This window comes from Lepisosteus oculatus, chromosome 18, assembly GCF_040954835.1.
Source record: "Lepisosteus oculatus isolate fLepOcu1 chromosome 18, fLepOcu1.hap2, whole genome shotgun sequence".
Taxonomy (NCBI): Eukaryota; Metazoa; Chordata; class Actinopteri; order Semionotiformes; family Lepisosteidae; genus Lepisosteus; species Lepisosteus oculatus.
In genome coordinates this window covers 9,696,533-9,718,039 of record NC_090713.1, presented here as the reverse complement: position 1 = coordinate 9,718,039, position 21,507 = coordinate 9,696,533, and the positions used below count along the sequence as shown (strand labels likewise).

The 21,507-nt window shown below is 44.5% G+C and overlaps 1 gene segment (V, D, J or C); it reads right to left on the bottom strand.

Moving 5' to 3' along the window:
* Window positions 1-223: 223 nt before the first annotated feature.
* On the bottom strand, window positions 224-19,310 carry LOC138224091 (Ig kappa chain V-III region MOPC 63-like). The segment is given in 4 exon segments: window positions 224-778; window positions 2,318-2,362; window positions 18,725-19,039; window positions 19,210-19,310. Coding segments are annotated over 4 exon segments (732 nt in total).
* Window positions 19,311-21,507: the final 2,197 nt, after the last annotated feature.

The window sequence follows — 21,507 nt, the reverse complement described above, 5'->3', positions numbered from 1 at the left end:
CAGCAACAGAGACCTGACTCTCAGAGAGCCAGCTGTGAGCCTACAGTGAGCTCACTGTGAGGGTGTTCTTTATAATTCCTAACATGCACTCACAGGTTGTTTTACACACCATTAGCGTCTGCCAGTCTTGAACACTCATCTCTAAATAATTCACGATCAAATCAGAACAATATGCATTTATGGGGTGCAAAGGAGTTTTTATAATAAAGATCAGGATGACTAATTTCATGATTCAAAAGTTCTTTATTACTATAATTTTTCTCTCACTAACAGCACGTACAACAGGACTAAACAACACGCACACTTGGACAGCGGATGATGGAGAAGCTAAGCGCGTCTAAAACGTTGCTAACAAATACATCTGAGTACTGAGGGGAGCAATAAGGTTACAGTCACAGAGATAAAGCTAAAACACAACACAGCCATCAGCAATGAGGTGCTGCCCTCTGTGTGGGCTACTCTGGGCAGTCAGATTTGTTCAGGGTCTTCTGGACAGTAGCCTGGGACCCCTGGCTGGCCTCGCAGGTCACGGAGTGCAGCGATTTCCAGTCGGCCTCGGACAGCGTCAGGGTGCTGCTCCAGCTGTAGGTGCCGTCGCTCTCCAGGATCCCGGGGGTCTTGGTGACGCTGCTGCTCTTGGAGCTGCCGTCGATCTTCCACTGCAGGCTCCAGTCGGACGGGAAGCCCTTGTTGGCCAGACACAGCAGCGTGGCGCTTCTCTTGGTGCTCAGCTCCACAGTCGAGGGTGGCAGGAGGGACAGAGACGGCAGAGCATTACCTGCAGACGGAAACCGGTTGGAATGAGATCAGAGAGACTCACAGCCGCCTGGGAGAGACTCACACAGACCCACAGGGAACAAGAACCCGAACTGTCGCAAAATAGACATTATTTCACTATTGACAGATAGCTGAAAAAGGAAAAGGAAGTTCTACACGTTTGTACAGGGTCTGAATAACTGTTTCAGGATATTCATGACTAAAGTTCATCAGTTGGAAATACATGTATTTAAAATTCCTTAAATACACCTCATTTTGGTAATGTCTGAATGTTTATTTCCCTAAATGTGTTTTAAACATATCTTGCTTATTGAGGACTACAAACTAAAGCTGCCTCCTGTACTAAAAGCCCAACTAGGCGCCTCTCGCCTCCCGCTGAATAAATCTGACCCGTAACGACAGGATCGTTTCATCGTCTGCAGGACCCATCAGCACTGGCGGGTACTGAGGCTTTATAAGTGCAAGACGCTACAAATAACTGTGAAATTCGATAGTGTATTGCCCTGGAGAAGAAAAACGTATGCCTGCTATGAAATATTAAGTACAAATAAAACACTTTTTTAATTGTTTAATAAAACACTTCTTGTTGGATTAAGCATTTTTGGAACTTAATATGATGACTGTACAGTTACTACAAAAAGTACGTTTTCTTGTCTTCATTTCCGTTGTCCCTATTTATTCAAAATCTTACAAAGTGCAAATTCAAAAGCAATTATGAACCCAAGAGCAGAGATCATTAAGCGATTTTTAAACCGTCAAATCTTCGTGTAGCCGCTGAATTGTAAAATAATTATTAACGCTTCAGGAACATTGAAACGACACTAATCTACTTCAACACTTAGCTTATCTGTACACGCTGAATTATATTTTTTCTGTTCTTCAAAAAAAGATGTAAAAAGATGCTTTAAGTTTATATGTTGTAATTAAACAGCAATAACTCGAGTGCATACTGTATATACGAATTTATATTCCTGATATTTGAGTTTGGGTTCTGTCAACCCCCGAAGTGCAGCCGGAGCGGAGACGCGGCTCTGTTTCCACAGCCCGCGCCTGTCAGCTCTTCTCCGCCTGAAATGGATCCGAGTCAACGGCTACATTAAGGTATCACTGGTCTCACTTGGACGGGCGGGGTCTGAACCCAACAGAGTCTCAATCGGGTTTCAGACCATGGGATGTGGAAACATTCCGCTGTGCGCTTTTGACACCGACTCTGTATCTCCAGTACCAGCCGGATTAATGCACATTTCACGTTAAAGCCTACTCAAAATAGAAGCATTCTATACTATAAAGCAAACATAATAAATGGACACTCAGGATTTACACGAAATTAAGCCTGTAAAGTATCCCGCACTGTAGAGGAGCGCCGCAGCAGCTTAGCCGGGCTCAAATCGCTCTTCTCAATACAACACTCTTCAACTTTATAAAGTAGGAACTTAAAAAAAAATCCTAACATGGGCTTCAAAGTTGCAATTTCTGTGACAAACAATAATTTCAGAAAAACACACAGAAACAGCTCTGAAAAGACGAAGAGATCACTTACTTCCAACGCTCAGTCTGGTGCCGCCGCCGAAAGTGTACCACAGTGCTTTAACTTGATTCAGCGCTCGTACAAAAACCTGCTCCCGAACCGGAGGAGCGTCTACAGCGTTTCTACAGGTTTATATCTTCCTTTATCTCGCCTGGAAACCCAAGGATCCTGACATTTAAACTATTTTATATCCAGATCGTGGAAGGTGTTAAGTAAAGGACATTAATAATCTCAACACTAAATATGATCATAAAAGCGCCCGTGTTTCTCTAAGAGCCGCGCAGTCCTGCGGCTTTTGCAAAGAAACAAGTAATAGGTTTATTCCATGCTGAAAAAAAGAAGAAAGAGAACACAACGTTTCGGCCGTGGAGCCTTCTTCAGGAACCGAATTATTGATACGTTTTTAAAATCTCTCACCTGTCCGTTTTTAGTGCTATTTAGTTTATCCTCAGTGAGTCGCGACGAACCCGGCAATCACAAGTCGCAAACCGAGATGTCTCCCTGGACTGGACGCAGGAGTATTATACCGCTTCCTTGCACATCACATTTATCAAACTCTTGAAATTAGAATTCCAGCACTGCTGGTACGGTTCACAAATTACCTCACTCACATTTTCACTCCTATTCTGCATCTTACTCACACTTGTGCTGTCACTATCGTTGCTATACTTGCGTTTCAGAGTCCCAGATTTGAGCCAGTGCTCCATAATAAGCCTTCTGCTTCTTTAAATTACACGCAGAACTTTTAAACTCAATGTAAGACATTATAATTATAATTAATAGTTGCTTATACTTATATAGTGCTTTTCTTCACACTCCACTCAAAGCACTTTACAGGTAATGTAATCACCTGCATCCACCTTATAAGAGAAATTCAGGCTGTTAGAGTGGAAAGTGCCCTTTATTCCCAGCACAGCAGCAAAGACACGGGCACACAAATACTGCGTCATCGGGCTATAACACGCTCGGGACATTTGGGGTACAGATCTATCGGGTGGTTAAGTGGTTACAGGTATAATAATAATAATAATTGCTTACACTTATATAGCGCTTTTCTGGACACTCCACTCAAAGCACTTTACAGGTAATGGGGACTCCCCTCCACCACCACTAATGTGCAGCCCCACCTGGATAATGCAACGTCAGCCATAGTGCGCCAGAACCTCACCACACATCAGCTATCAGTGGGGAGGAGAGCAACGTAATGTAGCCAATTCATAGATGGGGATTATTAGGAGGCCATGATTGGTAAGGGCCAATGGGAAATTTGGCCAGGACGCCGGGGTTACACCCCTACTCTTTTCGAGAAACGCCCTGGGATTTTTAATGACCACAGAGAGTCAGGACCTCGGTTTTACGTCTCATCCGAAGGACGGCACCTGTTTTACAGTATAGTGTCCCCGTCACTATACTGGGGCATTAGGATCCACATGGACCGCAGGGTGAGTGCCCCCTGCTGGCCCCACTAACACCTCTTCCAGCAGGAACCCTAATTTTTCCCAGGAGGTCTCCCATCCAGGTACTGACCAGGCTCACACCTGGTCAGTACCTGGATGGGAGCCTTGGCAATACCTGGATGGGAGACCTAAAAGGGGTATAAACCAAGGATAACTATTTACATGGCAGCCCAACATCCCACTTCAATGTGCAACCGCACCAGATGGTCAACCCGCGCTGGCCAGTAGCCCTCAGTCCCCCTTTGTCTTCTCCTCCCATCCTGCACCTCTCCACACACCACACATGCCAGGCGAGGGGGCCACAATATTCAAAAGTAAGAACAAAATGGTATGAACAATAAGAGCAACAGTCGAACCGCACTCGCATATCAAAACGTAAACTGCGTAACCATGCAGTCATGACAACTAGTGATGCACAGGTTCACTCGTTTAAAAAAAAAAAGATTTTAGATCGGGTTGGGCAGATGACCCGTGCATCACTAACAACAATACACTGGTGCACGGCGCCAAGGACATCACTGCCAAACTGACTCGTTTTCAATGTGTGAAATCATTTCATTCGTGGTGAATAAAACTAAAACACTGAAGCGATAGGCGTTGATGGGGAGAATGAAGAGGCGAGATGGTCCCCTTTAATTCATGCTTCATTCAAACACAAAGGCAACAGAAGGGTACAGCCAAGGAGAATGAATGGAAACTTTGCCCTTTTGGCAGACCCTCAAGCCAGCCAAGGCTATTACTAGGCTGGTGCTCACCGCCCCATTACTGACACACACAGTCCCCTTAATGGCTGGTGAAACTCTGACACCTAGAATCAACACACAAGTCCCTCCTCCCACTTTTTAAAGCCTGCAGTTCTTAACAGTGCTCCTAGGGGGAGCCCCTTAGTAGCGAACACGACAATATTCTTTCCTCAGACTTAAACTTAAACAGCGTAGACTTGTTTTGAGAAAGACGATTAGGTCAGCCCGCGGACCACCTGGCGCACGATCCCGGATGACGGGTGGTCCGTGGACCACACTTTGAGAACCACTGCTATAACTAATGTAGTAGGAAACCAGCAGGTTGTTAAAGGTGAAACATAAGGATTAACTATATTTTGTCATTTACTGTCATCTTTTACTCCATTTTTAGAAGTGTAAAAGTCTAGCAGAGATAAGATTCTGCGATCATGGCAGCGGTAAGGATGCAGCTCTGACTGCTCATGGAAAACTTGTAATCCTGTCTCTTGGGGATTCAAAGCTGCAGGAAGGACATCTGGGTGTTTATGCTGATTTTTCAGGGTCATCAGGACAGTCTGGAGTAAAACACTGACAGACAGCTTTTGTATTTGGCACAAAGAGTGGAATTTAAACTCAGAGTAGATCTTCAATGCACTAGTAATACCTGATGCAGAACAGTCCTCTGTTTTACTTGCTACACCTCAATGTGATTTTATCCTTAGAAAGAGCTGAAAGAATAACAATGGTCCTTGGTCTCTATGGATAAACCATCAGTCTGTCGGTTGCTATAGAGACAGGTTAAAGGAACATAATCTCTTCATTCTGGAACAAGACAGACTTGAAGGTTTGAACAATCTCAATCCTGACAGGGGCAACTCAAAGGATACTTCAGACTCTGTAGCTCATTGAGGATGGAAGAGCACATTCAGAAAATAAAATGAACCACCCAGGTGGTTCAGGTCCAAGTTCTGGTCTCTCCTTCAAAAAGCTTCTAAATAAAATTTGAGATTCACTCATTTGAAATGTCACATGAGCAAGATGGACCAAATGAATCCTTTTGTTTACTGTTCTTTGAGAATGTCATTTTCAATACCTAGCGTGGAATTAAGAAGTTGTTGTAAAACAGAAAATGAAACCATGGTCTTTGTGAAAGAGAGACAAGAACAGGAGACTGTGGACAGCACAGACAGACAGGACCGAGCTGTGGTGAGCATGCAGGCACGTGTGGTGCAGCACAGCCTATGGACACCAGCAGAGACTGGTGCAGGCAGACAGTCCAGATCTGGGGTCAGAAGCAAGTGTTGCCCGATGCCATAGAGACACAGTGAAGACACTAAGGGGCAAATGGCCAATCCAGAATCACAGTTAAGACAAGAAGGCAAAGTTCAAGCATGAGTAATACACAGGTTGTTAGCACAAAGGGAAATCCAGGTGTGATGTGCTCTGAGCAAAGTAAGAGTCAAACATCCAAGACACAGCACAGGGTATTAGAGAACTAGGAAACTAAGGAACTCAAGATGAGGAATACAATGAGGACCACCACCACCAGGTGTGGATGTAAAATGCCTGCAGATGATACAGGTTTCCTATCATAAATCGTAACTGACACTGAATGACAGGTGAGTTACCATAACAAATGCCAGCTCACTCAGCACTCCCCCAGCAAAAGTGAGCCTGGATTATTTTACACTTTCAAAACCAAACTGACTTCCCAGTGGGACTGTGTCTTTCAGTTAGATCTGACTCTGCTCCTGAAGAGATACACTGATGTTTGGTTTTCAATCTGATTATACCTGTTAAACTCTGAAGTAGAACATAAAACACTTATATATATATATATTATTGATGGAAAAAAATATATACAATTTATCCGTATTCAACACTACAGTATTAATTCAAGCACATTGTATAATATGTCAACTGTCTTTACATATCTTAAGCAGCTCCAACAATTACAGCTACACATCAAAGGACAAGACTTGGGACAGGACTTAGCAGGTCAACTCATGTTACATATCAAAGGACAGGACCTGAAAGCTACACATCAAAGGACAGGAAAGCTACACATCAAAGGACAGGACCTGAGACAGGACAAACTGGTCAACTCATGCTACATATCAAAGCACAGCTACACATCAAAGGACAGGACTTGGGACAGGACCAGCTGGTCAACTCATGCTACATACTGTATCAAAGGGTAAGACAAATACCCATTAAGCGGTGAAACAAAACATCTTCCTGAGATCATACTGTATATAAGAGCTGGGAAACCCTCGCGGTTTGTCTGTCCTGCGGGGCAGACCCAACACACATTGATGTAATTATTGAGCTCAATAAAACTGAATCTGCACAAGACTTTGTCCTGCTCCTCTGATGAAGAATTTCCTACAACAACTCCAACTCAACAGGTACAATCAATTCAGTTCAGGAGTACTAAAGTACTTAAGGTGATTTTCCAAAACATTTTAAAAAGGACTGATGACTTCAAGAGGACCTTCAACACATAACCACCTGGAAAGACCACAGTCCCAAATTCCAGGAGGATTCCTGCTTGATTTTGGAAAAGGGTTTAATAAAGACACATACTTCTGTACAATAAACACTGATGTAGAGAGGGTAGCTACCAAAACTAAACCACTGTTAGAGGATATAACCATTATGCCTGCTGGCCAACAGAAACTGTTTCCAATCACACTTAACTTAACACAGAACTGAAGCTCCTCACATTTCTTTATTGGGAGTCATTGATAAGGAGGATGGAGCTGTGCTGCTATTTTTCATATGAGGAGAGATCTCAGGAGGCTGGATTGCATCACACTGGTTATGTTCTAAATCAACATCAACATGCTTTTAAATGTATATTTAACTCTTAAAAGACAAAATCATTCAAACAAAGGATAAATAAGTAAGGTGGGTTTAAAGGCACAAAGTCTGATATGCAGAGACACAGATTACTTATTTTCTAAAAAAACATTCTGAATAAATGCTGGAATTTTGAGTCTGTCAAAATAAAGACTTTTTCCAGTATGGGAGCAGGTTTTCTCAATACGGCAGACTCCAGACATCTTCTGTTTGCTTCTAGTTATTATTGTGCTTCTGACTCCCAGTGAAAGGATTACTGTTACTGTTCTGTTGGATTATCAAACAGAAGGAAGAGCTACACCAGAATTATTTGTATAGAAAAGGCACTTTGCATTGGCGGTACATGCTTCAGTGCTCTGGGAGTGTTTATAACCCTGTGAGTTTAACACTTCATACTGAGAACTGTCCTTCATGGCAACAGAACCCACAGCAGCAATGACTTTAATCACTGTCTTTATCTGGGCACTCTTCATTTCTACTCAGGGTAGGAATGCATTTGATTTGAAATATTTAATGAACATGCTATTTAATTGAATAGAATAAACTACTATGAGTAATGATAATTATTTGATGTTTAAAGGTCAAAAGATGTTTTGTTCAAAGAAGGAAATCATACAACAAAAAGACATAATATTATACTGTATTTCCTGATATGTTTTTACAATTGTAACTATTTACCATATGCTCTGTCTTATTTACAAATTTCAGAAGCCGGAGGACAGATTACTGTGACTCAGATTCCAGTTAAATCTACTGCTCCAGGACAGAGTGTCACTGTGAACTGTAAGATCAGTCCTGCAGTTAACATATATAATTCTAAGCATGTACTAGCCTGGTACCAACAGAAAGCTAGAGAAACTCCTAAACTCCTGATTTTTGCATCAACTACCCGTCAAACTGGGATCCCAGAGCGTTTCAGCGGCAGTGGATCTGGGATTGATCAAGGTGCTCTCAATGGTGCTTCTGTAGAGAGTGGTAAGAATGGGCGAAGGAAGGTCTGCCCTCCTCAGTCACCGCAGGAAATAGAGATGCTGCTGTGCTTTCTTGGCTTGGGAGGTGTTATTGAGGGACCAGGTGAAGTCATCTGTGTAGCGGTGAGGCTTAATAATAAGGCAGAATTAAGTGTTTCTGAGCTTTCCCAAATTAGGCCTCATTTCTCTGTTCATCTCTGTGGTGCAGCCACAGAGAAACCATTCATGCAAGGTGATTTAAGGTCCAAGGACAGCTCCCAAAGGGGGATGCACTTAGCTAAGCCTGGCTATCATGATCAATGGTCATCCATTGGTGCCTATCTGTCTAGGGAGTGCGAGTTGGACATCTGGATTGCATTCCTAAGTGTCAGGACTAAGTAACTCATATCTCACCTTGATCAACCAATCAGGGACTGGTAGGGCCGAGTAACCCACGTGGGACTCTGATGCCCATGGAACTTTCAGCCAATCAATGAGCTGAAGTTCCTCCAGGTAAAAACAGGCAACACAGAGAGCCTGGGAGATTCAGATTCAGATTCAGATTCAGATCCAACAATTCTAAAGGGAATTCAAAGGAGAATTCCAGGGCAGGACGGCCCAGGAGCAGAAGGCTCCCAAGGGCAGGACATTCTCGCAGCGCGCCTCCTGACCATCCTGAGACTCAGCCCGGACAACCACGGAACGGCCAGTGTGTCCGAGTGCCAGAACTTTCCTTTGTTCTAAGAGTCTAGAGTGGAGGTTGCCAGAGAGTAACCAGCAGCAGGCCTCGTGAACAGGTCGGAACTGTGGAAAGCTGAATCACTATTCAGAACTAGCTCTTCATCAGGAACGAACCAGTCCTCTTCCTGACTTGCTGGGACCCACAGTCATCTTTTCTCCTGTGCACAAACTTTGCTAGTTAAAGCCAACAATGAGCATCAGCAGCGCACCGTCGCAAGCCGCACAGCACAGCCTGGCACCGAGCCAGAGAGCGCGGATTGGACAGCAACGGCCTGCAACTGTCTCTTTGTGCCCGCAGGAGATCTGAATCCCCAAAGATTGGATGAGTATTCAACTTCAATGCATTACAGCTCGAGAATTCAATTGTTATCCAAACCAGTTGATATCAATTTAATTCCTAAGAGTTATGTACTTGTTTGAGTATCTAATGTAGAAGTTGTAACCAAGTTCACTTTACGAAACGGTCTTAATGAATGATATACTGAACGTATGTCCTCTTGATATGTGTAACACTTCGTAACTGATTGAATATATATCTTTTGTATTCTGATAACCCTCTCGATAAGATCTGTTAGGTTTATATGCATATTCTATGTATTAATAAATGTATCCTCGTGTATTAGTAACTGTGTGTGCGCGTTGTTTGAGTTATGTCGCATGGTTGGATTCTAAAGCCATCAAAAGAATCAACTTTGTGATTTACTGCTACAATTAATAATTGTCTCAGTAAATGCCCAAACCCTACAGAACTGGTGCCTTCAGAGAGCCACTATGATTACATATTTGGCGTCCCTGAACCGGCATAATCTACATTTATTTGGCGTCCCTGGCAAGGGCGTGGCAAGACTGAAATGAGTCAACCAAGCGGAATAATTCAATATAAAACGCCGCGGGTTTCATACACGACAATACAGTGTGCTGAAAGCCGAAAAGAAAAAAGTTACCCTTGCTCTTTAAGCAGTGCTTGATTGTTTTGTGATCTTTTGCGATCTACCGGGTTGATTGCATACTTGATCTTGTGGTTTTCTGTGGTAAAACTGTGATTTCGTACTTAAAAGTAATACTCTTTAAGTTTAACGATGGTTGCTAAAAGGTCTGAATTCGAGTCGCTATTACGCACTCTCTCTAGCAGCGACAGGTCTGACCACGATCTCTTCCATATCTCCGTCAGCGGAGAAGCTAGGAGAATAAATCTCCATTCTCTGAGAGAGCTAGCGAAGGACATAGAGAGATTTGACCCCGCAGTGTCAGAGAATAATATCGAGAGTTATATTCAAGACCTCAGGTATTACCTGCAGTACCTGCCAAACGCCACAGAACAGGAGAAAGTGTTTCTGGTCAGGAAAACTACCAGCAGAGCCGTACATGAGTGGATGGCTAGGCAGATGAAAGAAGTCTGTAATGATTTTGAGGAGCTGTGTCAAGCACTTATCGAAGAATACAGTGCGTTTATTGACCCGACTGCTGCGATAGCCGCCGCTCTTAACATTAAGCACGAGAGAGCAGAGTCCCCTCGCGAATATTACGAGAGACTTAGACGAACTTATTTTGCAGGGCGAAATGATGAGGGTTGCGAAGAGAACACACATTTCAAGGGTTTATTCATTGCGAATCTCCACCCATCAGTCAGAAAGATGATCTTAATGCATACAGATGCACAGACCATGAAAATGACTGATATTAAGAGATTCGTGCAGAAAGCCTGGGAGTATGATGTCCAAAGTCGCTCTGAGCAAAAAGCTGCTAAAGCGACTGCGTTCGCCGTCAGAGCCAGCAGGGTTAATTCCCCCCTGCTCGAAGAAGCACAGGCTCCTGAGCTGGCTAAGCCCCGTTCCAAAGCAGGCACACTGGACCGCACCCAGCGTCCTAAGTGCCATGAGAACACCAGGGGAGGGAAAGGGCTAAAAAAAACTGAACAAAAGGATTCAGTAGCCGCCCGCCTGGCCAGGCTTGAACAAGCTTTATTAGGACAGGGACAACCGTTCCCCAAGGCTGCCGGAAGCGTGAATAAGCTGATACTCTCCACTGGAGGAGGCGGAGACCCGCCCCCTCTCCCTCCCTCAGTCTATCTGATTGAGCGGAATGGTTCCTGCCTGGATAAGGTCAGCCACTCCCAAGTGAGTGCTGACTCCACCCCTGAAGTCACAGAGCAGGCAGTAAAACGCAGAGGAAAAGCAAGAAGCTTTTACCTCAAGGCTGCCATGGGAGATGTCTTACCCAGTGAGACACTGATTGACACTGAGGTTGAAAGGTGCTTGATGTCACACGGCAAGCTCAAACGGGTAGAAAAAGAAAAGAGCATGCGACTCAGAGAGGAACCTTTGGTGGATCACCAGAAAGGCAAGGTGTGGAAACAGGTCAAGGCTCCTAAGCCTTCTGTACAGAAGGAAAGGGGGGCCAAGAGGCAGACTGTGCTCACACAGTGCCCACCGAACACAGAAGCCTATGCGGAGATTCCTTCTGTTCCCTCTGGACAAGAAATAAAAATATTTCCTTGTTCCCCAGATATACAGGGAAGTCCTGTCCCGGCTGAGGTCCCAACAGCCTCCCTGCCACAGGAGCGCTGCTCCGAGCAGCCGCCTGATCCACCAGGTAAAGCACACACCTTTTACATCCCTAAAGAGGAGCAGATCTCCCCACCTGGCGATGAAAAGGAGCTTTCCCTGTGCACCCTGGCACCCAAGAGGGTTCAGGAACACCACCCCGCAGTGGTGGAAGGGATCCAGATGGCAGGAGAGCAGGTTGGTGATGTAGCCCTCACCCTTAGCGCTGAGAGGTCCTCTATTAGTGAGGATCTGCTTGAGCAGCTGTCACAGGGCCACCGCCAGGTGCCCCTAGTGCAACATTCACAGGTTAGACAGGAGGTCCAGCTGGACGCTGAGACTACTGCGCTGTGGACACACCTGATCCCAGATGCCGATTCCCTCTGCTGTGACCCAGGGAACCTGCAGTCAGGTAACGTTATTTCTCACAACTACCAGGTAGTGAGTGAGACTGACCTGATTGTTCCTGCCTCAACGGCAGGGTTGCCAACACACCCAGTCCCCCAGAAGGGACAGGGAATGAAAGCCGAGCCGGTTTTCTTACAGCCACCAGCTCAGTCTGTCAGTCTGAGTCTGACCAACAGTGGTTCAGCCAGACTGGAGCTGGATGGTAAAGTCACCCGCCTGCCAGTGCAGGACATCGCAAAGAGAGGTGTCAGAATCTCCGCCTGCACTGACATGGGCCTGGTGAGTGATAGTAAGTTCAAAGACAGTGAACTAGCTATCCCACTGCTGGGGCAGCTCCCTGAACCCTTAGCGAGGGAAGGGGGGAGCGAGCAGGTGTCCTACACCCACGCCCAGCGAACGATTGTAAACATGCCAATAGAGGGATTCCTCAATCAGGAAGTGTGCAGGGTGGAACTGAACAGTGAGAATGGGGTAACAATCCCAGATCACTCAGGTGCTCCAGATGACCACTCAGCCAAGGGTCAGGCATGCTCCACCGCTGCACCGCCCCCTGCAGGGTTCCTAGAGCACAGGCATGAACAAATTGAAAAAGCAGATGCCCTGGAAACGGAGGAGCAGCATCAGCCGCTGCGTCAGATCTCCCCAGATTTCCAGGAGGTTGGTGCCCAAGATGCCACATGGCATACTGAGAAAGACACCATGTACACGCTGCGCCAGCTTAGAAAGGCAACAGTCACTCAGAAGGAGATGACTGGGATCAGCCACCCGAAAAGACTTTTGGGAGGACTGATTGCTGCCACCACTGTTGTGCATTTGCTATTTCTGGTAGGTTTGTGTGCTACTGGCACTCTCACCCTGACTGCCCCAAGAAGGCAGGTGTCAGAGATGCCAGAGGGTAGTGACAGACTGTATCAACAGCAGCAAAAGTTGGAAAGCTTAGGGAAAACCCTACAGGCAACTTCCTATGCAACAGGGTTAAACCTTATTCCCCAAACAGTAGACATGATTGTTGGTGTTATACAGTGGGTTTATGCTTGTGTGCAACAGGCCAGAATGTTGACACAAGACCTGTTAAGGGAGTTTAGTGCCACTGTAGCCAGTCTAACCACGGCACAAATCCCAACCCACTTGATTCCACTCTTCTCAGTAGAGGAGTGTGTGACATTAACCCCATCGCTCATAGCTCACCCAGAAGGCAATCCAAGATTGAATTCGGTTCCAAATCTTGAGATGGGTATGGCTACCAAAGCTATCCATTGGCTGTGTCTAAACGATTCACCAATGAAGGGTGTAAAGCTATTAACGAGCAGAGGGAGGTTAATGAACCCCATGAAGAGCAGGTGGGAAGTAAATGGCTGGTCAGCACACCACATTTAACTGACACTATGACTTGTAACGGGCATGATACAGCTACCACAATGCAGCTATCTAACCAATAGTTTTCCTGTAAGTTCCCGAGGAGGTCATAGTACAGCATGGTAACTTAACACTGTACGGTCTGGAACCAGACAATATAAGACCAAACTTGAGGTCTAAGATGCCTTCAGGTGCCACACTAAGGAATTGGATAGAAATCCAAGAAACAGTAAGCCCTGAAGAGGTACAGGTAGTTAGTTTGCTTTAATGGAACAAACCTCCAAATCACCCTAGCAGATACCCAACACAGGTGTTGTGGTTTATCGGGGGGCTGGGAACAGGAACTGTTGTTATTGTAACACTACTGCCGGGAAGCTGGATCATGACTGACAGTGTACTCTGAATGATGTACTCTGGGTAGCATGAATGAGTCAAAGGTAGCATGTCAAAAGAAAGGAAGTGACTTCTCCCCAAATATCTACCACAGAGGTATCAGATATTGACATTGAACTTCCTGATGTTTAATTCCTAGACTGAGATAACGCCTCCTACCGTGTTTATACATACTCCAGATGTTATTCATCCTGTTTGTATCCAATGCTGGTTCCGGTATGAATTCTCGAGGAGTAATGTAGACATTTAAGATTAATGTTCTAATGGCAAGGGACATCACTTAACTCTGTTTTGTTTTGAAGGCAACAATGCCTCGGGACCTCGTGGCCTTCAAAAAGGGGGGATATGTAGCGGTGAGGCTTAATAATAAGGCAGAATTAAGTGTTTCTGAGCTTTCCCAAATTAGGCCTCATTTCTCTGTTCATCTCTGTGGTGCAGCCACAGAGAAACCATTCATGCAAGGTGATTTAAGGTCCAAGGACAGCTCCCAAAGGGGGATGCACTTAGCTAAGCCTGGCTATCATGATCAATGGTCATCCATTGGTGCCTATCTGTCTAGGGAGTGCGAGTTGGACATCTGGATTGCATTCCTAAGTGTCAGGACTAAGTAACTCATATCTCACCTTGATCAACCAATCAGGGACTGGTAGGGCCGAGTAACCCACGTGGGACTCTGATGCCCATGGAACTTTCAGCCAATCAATGAGCTGAAGTTCCTCCAGGTAAAAACAGGCAACACAGAGAGCCTGGGAGATTCAGATTCAGATTCAGATTCAGATCCAACAATTCTAAAGGGAATTCAAAGGAGAATTCCAGGGCAGGACGGCCCAGGAGCAGAAGGCTCCCAAGGGCAGGACATTCTCGCAGCGCGCCTCCTGACCATCCTGAGACTCAGCCCGGACAACCACGGAACGGCCAGTGTGTCCGAGTGCCAGAACTTTCCTTTGTTCTAAGAGTCTAGAGTGGAGGTTGCCAGAGAGTAACCAGCAGCAGGCCTCGTGAACAGGTCGGAACTGTGGAAAGCTGAATCACTATTCAGAACTAGCTCTTCATCAGGAACGAACCGGTCCTCTTCCTGACTTGCTGGGACTCACAGTCATCTTTTCTCCTGTGCACAAACTTTGCTAGTTAAAGCCAACAATGAGCATCAGCAGCGCACCGTCGCAAGCCGCACAGCACAGCCTGGCACCGAGCCAGAGAGCGCGGATTGGACAGCAACGGCCTGCAACTGTCTCTTTGTGCCCGCAGGAGATCTGAATCCCCAAAGATTGGATGAGTATTCAACTTCAATGCATTACAGCTCGAGAATTCAATTGTTATCCAAACCAGTTGATATCAATTTAATTCCTAAGAGTTATGTACTTGTTTGAGTATCTAATGTAGAAGTTGTAACCAAGTTCACTTTACGAAACGGTCTTAATGAATGATATACTGAACGTATGTCCTCTTGATATGTGTAACACTTCGTAACTGATTGAATATATATCTTTTGTATTCTGATAACCCTCTCGATAAGATCTGTTAGGTTTATATGCATATTCTATGTATTAATAAATGTATCCTCGTGTATTAGTAACTGTGTGTGCGCGTTGTTTGAGTTATGTCGCATGGTTGGATTCTAAAGCCATCAAAAGAATCAACTTTGTGATTTACTGCTACAATTAATAATTGTCTCAGTAAATGCCCAAACCCTACAGAACTGGTGCCTTCAGAGAGCCACTATGATTACATATTTGGCGTCCCTGAACCGGCATAATCTACATCTGTAATGTGTACACCAAGAAACTTGGTGCTTCTACCTATCTCCACAAGGGAGCTGTTGATGTGCAGTGGGGAGTGATCAGCGTGGGTCCTACTGAAATCAATGATTATCTCTTTTGTTGTATCTAGATTAAGAGACAGGATGTTGTTTGTGCACTAGTCCACTAGTTGCTCCACCTCCTCTCTTTATGTTGTGTCATCAGCAAACTTGATGATGCAGTTGATCCATGCTTGGCAGAATCATCTTAAGTCATCAGTGTGAACAGCAGTGGGATGAGCACACAGTCCTGGGGGGTTCCGGTGCTCATTGTGATGGAGCTGGAGATGTTATTACCGATCCGGACTGTCTGAGGTCTCTTGGTCAGAAAGTCCAGAATCCAGTTACAGAGGGAGGCATTGAGATTAAGCAACTTCAATTTTCCTATCAGCTTCTGGGGGATGGTTGTATTGAATGCTGAGTTGAAGTCAATAAAGAGCATTCTTACATAAGTGTCTTTCTTGTTCAGGTGGGACAGGGCCAGGTGGAGGGCAAGAGATACAGTATCATCAGTAGACCGGTTGGGGTGGTATGCAAACTAAAGGGGGTTCAGAGGGGTAGGGAGTCTGGACTTTATGTGGCCTTTCGAAGCACTTCATGATAATTGTTGTGAGCACCACGGACCAGTAATCATTGAGGCAGAACACAGCTGACTTATTCGGCACTGGTATAATATTGGTGGATATTAGGCATATGTAGATGACAGCCTGGCACAAGGAGATATTAAAAATATTTGTGAGGACTTCAGCTAGCTGTTCTGCTGTTCTGCACATACCTAGTTGCATGCTCAAGGAATATTATCAGGTCCAGCAGCCTTACGTGGATTAACTTTGGCTAATGTCCTCTTCATATCAGCTGTGGACAGGCAAAGCACCTGATCATCGGGAGGAAGTGTGGTTTTCTTCGCAGGCACAACATTCAGTGCTTCGAACCATGCATAGAAGTTATTCAGCACATCTGGAAGGGAGGCATCACCATCACTGGCACGTGGAATAGTCCTGTAATCAGTAATGGCCTGGATGTCCTGCCACAAGCACATCTCTAGTGTCCAGGAAGTGGCCATGGATTTTCCTTGCATAGGTTCGTTTTGCCTCCTTGATGGCATGAGACAGGTTGGCCCTCGCAGTCCTGAGGGCTGCCTTATCGCCTGATCTAAATGCAGCATCATGGGTTCTTAGCAGTGAGTGGACCTCTGCAGTCAGCCATGGCTTCTGGTTGGCCCTTGTGATGATAGATTTAGAGACAGTGACGTCATCTTTAGACTTACTGATGTAGCCAGTCACAGATGCTGCATACTCTAAATTAATGAGAAGATCATAGGTAGCAGCCTCCCTGAACATATTCCAGTCTGTGTGCTTAAATCAGTCCTGTAATGCTGAGATAGCTCCCTCTGACCATACACTGATCTGTTTCAGAACTGGTTTGGCAAGTTTGAGCAGCAGTCTGTATGCTGGAATAAACATAACAGAGATGTGGTCAGAGTAGCCCAGGTGGGGGCGGGGAACAGCCTTGTATGCATTGATATTTGTGTAAACTAAGTCCATAATGTTATCCCTTCTGGTTGTAAAATTAACACATTGACAAAATTTAGGAAGAACTGTCTTAAGATCCGCACCATTGAAGTCGCGGGCAACAATGACAAAGCCATGGGGTGAGCAGTTTGCAGATCGCTGATGGCCCCGTAAAGGACTCGCAACACCTCTTTAGAGTCGGTGCTGGGCAGGATGTACACAGCCACAAAAAGAACAGTAGTAAATTCCCTTGGTAAACAGAAGGGCTGACACCTCTTAACAGTAACACTGTTATTAATTTCAATGATGATGAGCAGTGACTGGAGAGTATTGCAACATTTATGCACCATTTTTTGTTTATATAAACACACTAACCACCACCCAGTTCTGAGTTGTAGGGTAATATAGATGCTGGCTGCCTTCGAGTCAACAATATCAGTCAACTGTGCTAGCTTTAACATCAGAAGCAAGAATACCATTAATGAAATACTGAAGCCATTACTGAAATAAAATTCAGCACAGTGTTACTGTAAAACATTCATGAGACTAAACTGGAATTTTGTGGTCTAAATAAAAAGTGTTACACCTGGCACAACCCCAATAGAGTCCATCACTCAGTCAGCAGCAGCCCTACTGCCAAGCATGGTGGAGCAGCTTCAGGTTATAGTTCTGCTTCTCCTCAGCAGGAACTGGGAGACTTCACTTGGAATGACAACGCCCAAGATCAAAGTGTAACTAACTATTGTGGAGCGAATATTTGGCTTAACCCGCTTGGCTGAGAGCCGACCTCCTGGCCATAGGACGAGGAGGCCAGGATCCCCAAGCAAGGTATCCAAGGAGTAGCTGCAGAGGTGGAGTTGGGATGGAGGTGGGATGCAAAAGTCGCACACTAGGAAGAGAGATATCGCATTTGGTATTTATAGCATTTGGTGGAGGAAGGATGAAGGGAGTGATTGCTAATTTCCAACGGCTGGGAATGATTGAGTGTGGTTGTTGTCATCCCTCCCAAACTTTCGTTAAATAAACTCCATTTGTCAAGAGTGAGGGGGCAATTAATGGAGCAAAGTAGCAAATGTCAGAGTAAAACCTGCTTTACTCTGCTAAAGTTCTCATTTCTGAGATGAAAATTCAACTTTGAACAGGACAATGACCCAAATCATAAGGCTAAATCAGTAGTGGAGTGACTCAAGAATAAGAAAGAAAATGTCACTGAGTGACCAAGACAGAGCACTAGAAATAAAATTGCTGTTGATCAGAGCTTGAGTATATTTGTAAAGAAGAACATATAAAGAAATTGCACCATCATGATGTGCACAGTTGGCAAAAACGTATCCAAAAAGAGTCAAAGATGTACAGAAATTCTTTTCATGTTGCTTCCACCAGATTTAGACTTTGTGGGAGAATACTTATGCACTGGGTGTATTTTAGTTTTTATTTTGTTTATTCTTGAAATTAAATTTATGTTTGTATTAACATTATTCACTTTAATAAAGTCAAATATAATAGTAATCTTTTAATAATACACATGAAGCTCATTGTGTCTCTTTGCAACTTAGGTCCTCTACAGGCTGTGTCCTGTGTCTTTGCCTTCACCCTCAGCACCTGCAGGAGATCCCAGCTGCAGCAGTGCAGTTGCTGTGCAGTCCTGCTGAGGGAGGTTTTTGTACGGGTGTGTAACACTGTGTGTACAGGCCACTAGTAGAATGAGCCAGACAGTAATAATCTGCTGCATCTTCAGCCTGGACTCCGGTGATGGTCAGAGTGAAGTCAGTCCCAGATCCACTGCCACTGAAACGGACTGGGATCCCAGTCTGACGGATAGTTGCTGCATAGATCAGGAATTTATGAGTTTCTCCAGCTTTCTTTTGGTACCAGGCTAGGAATCTGTTATTGTATAGTGCTGCACTGGCCTTACAGTTCACAGTGACTGTCTGTCCAGGGAGAACAGATTTCACTGCTGGAGTCTGAGTCACAGTTACCTGTCCACTGGATTCTGCAAATGACAAAGAGAACATAATTAAATTCTAATTATGATATTTATGAAATTATGATTAATAGTAAATATCATATTGTTTTTCATTGAGTTCCTGTTTTATACAAAACATTTCATTTTTACCTATAGTTGTAAACTACGTTCATCAAATATTTCAGACACATTCCTACCTTGAGCGGAGATGAGGATTGTCCAGATGAAGATGGTAATGAAAGTCATTGTTGCTGTGGGTTCTGTTTCCCTGAAGTGCAGCTCTCGGTCATGAAGTGTTAAACTCACAGGGCTATAAACACTCCCATAGCATGTACTGCCAATGCAAAGTGTCTTTTCTATGCAAATTGTCTTCCTGGGTTCAGCAGCCCTTGCACCCAGTCACTGCTGGAATCATAGGCTTAGTATTGTGTGTTGTGACAGAGGAAGATGAGCAGTTTAGCATGAACACTTCCAGAACAGCAGGTCTAGACAGAGAGCAGCTTTTAAGGCGAAGAGAATGAGACACAATCAACTGAGCCCTTATTCCAATCAACACAGCTAGAATGGAGTGGAGTGTGGAGAGTCTGGTTAAAGCAGCACTTGGCTCTGTGTGTTTAGACACATTACTGGTGGAGGTGATACCATGTTTAACAGAGACTGAAGCATGCAAATAGACAGTTTATATTTCATATTCTACAGCTATTGGAATATTCATAATCAGCTATTACTTAAAATCACATTTTACTTAATCTAAACACTTAAATACAGGCTTCTAGTTTAATTAGGGCTGCACAGTTTATGACTTAGACGGAGATTCGATCTGTCTTCCCTTGGCTGGCTAAGGGCTGAATTATCCAAAAGGTGAGATTGCACCATTGATTTTTAGTTCTTCCAACCCAGAAGTTGTCAACAATACTCATTTCCAAACTGACTCTGTTTTTCATGGTCATGAAAAGAGCATGTTTATAAAGAGATTCATCAGTCTTACTCTGCTGACCACACTCAGCTGAGAGAACCTCATCAGCCCCTGTCAACCCTTCACTTGCGACCCAAGTGGTTTAGTTTTGTCACTACAGCCTCTCCACCGTTTCCTACTGCCAGCTAGGGACACAAACCATCGTTCCACTTATACTATAGTTAACGAGCTATTGAACTTAATTGACGAGTTTTGAAAGTAGTGGGTACCACCATTAGCATTGTCAGCTCTAAGCTCTAAGATCATACACATGTTGATCTTTGGGTTTAGATTAGAAACATTTAGACACACGCTGCTCTCTGGGTTTACATTATGTACACTTAGGCACAGTCTGAGCTATATCACCCTGTAACTTCTGGGAGAGAAGAAGGTTACTGCTGGAAAGGTGTTAATTGGACCAGTAGGGGGAGCTAACTCTGTTTTCTGTGTGGGTCCTAATGCCCAAATATAGTGACAGTCAACATATACTGTACATATACAAAGGTGCCGTTCTTCGGATGAGACCTTAACAAGGTGCTGACTCTATATGGTCATTAAAAATCCCGGTGTGTTTAGTGAAAAGAGTAGGGGTGTTACCCCTGGCATCCTAGCTAAATTTCCCCTGTCCTTTACCCATCATGGCCTCCTCCTGGGACACTTTGGCTGCTGTTGCATCATCCAGGTGGGGCTACACTCCGTAGGAGTCCCCATTCCCTGTAAAGCGCTTTGAGTGTCCAGAGAAGAGCCATATAAATTAAATATTAATAATAAATGGAGGTGGACCTTGTCAGGCAGCTCCAATCCCCCTAGGGAAATCTGCAGCACAACATTGTGTCCTGATATTGTCCTGCCCTCTACAGCTGGAGGGCGCTCCTACTCTGTCCTGTCCCTAGTTTCCTGTACTTTGTTTGTCTTTCCGGTGTGTTTTTGTCTGGGGCTATATATTTCTGGGTCACGCTTTCCTTCTCACACATATGGAATAATAGCTTATTTAAAAGGGAACTAGAGAAACTAGGAACTAGGCAGCAGAACTGAGCTCCGCGCCTCCTCCCTCTCTCTGTGCCGCGCCGGGTCTAAATATCTAAACATGTGTATCTACAGTATATAGCAAGTAGTGTCACTGTATTCCACTTTCTTTGTAAACGCAGAAAAACAGATTCACAACGCGACGCTGTGTCACTGTGTAAAAAAAACCGGTATGAACACCCTATATTATAATGAGCTGCTGAGCTACTGTAAGAATAGTTCCTTACAGTAGTTACAGTAGTAGTTCCTGCTGTCAGAGGGGCTGGAAAGTGCCCGGGGTCATTTAATTAGTATTACAATTCGCGCTGAATTGAATCCATTCAGAGCCTACATTACATTTTAGCATTTCATTCAGAGCAGAAACCCTCAAACCTGAAGAAGGTTTGAGTTTTCTCTCTTCTCTTTTAAAACGTGTGTACAATGCTGTAATAAAATTTAAAATAAAAGTTTAAACAGTATCAACTAAACTCCATTAATATAAGTATCGAGTGGTATTAAATAAATACAGCTTTTT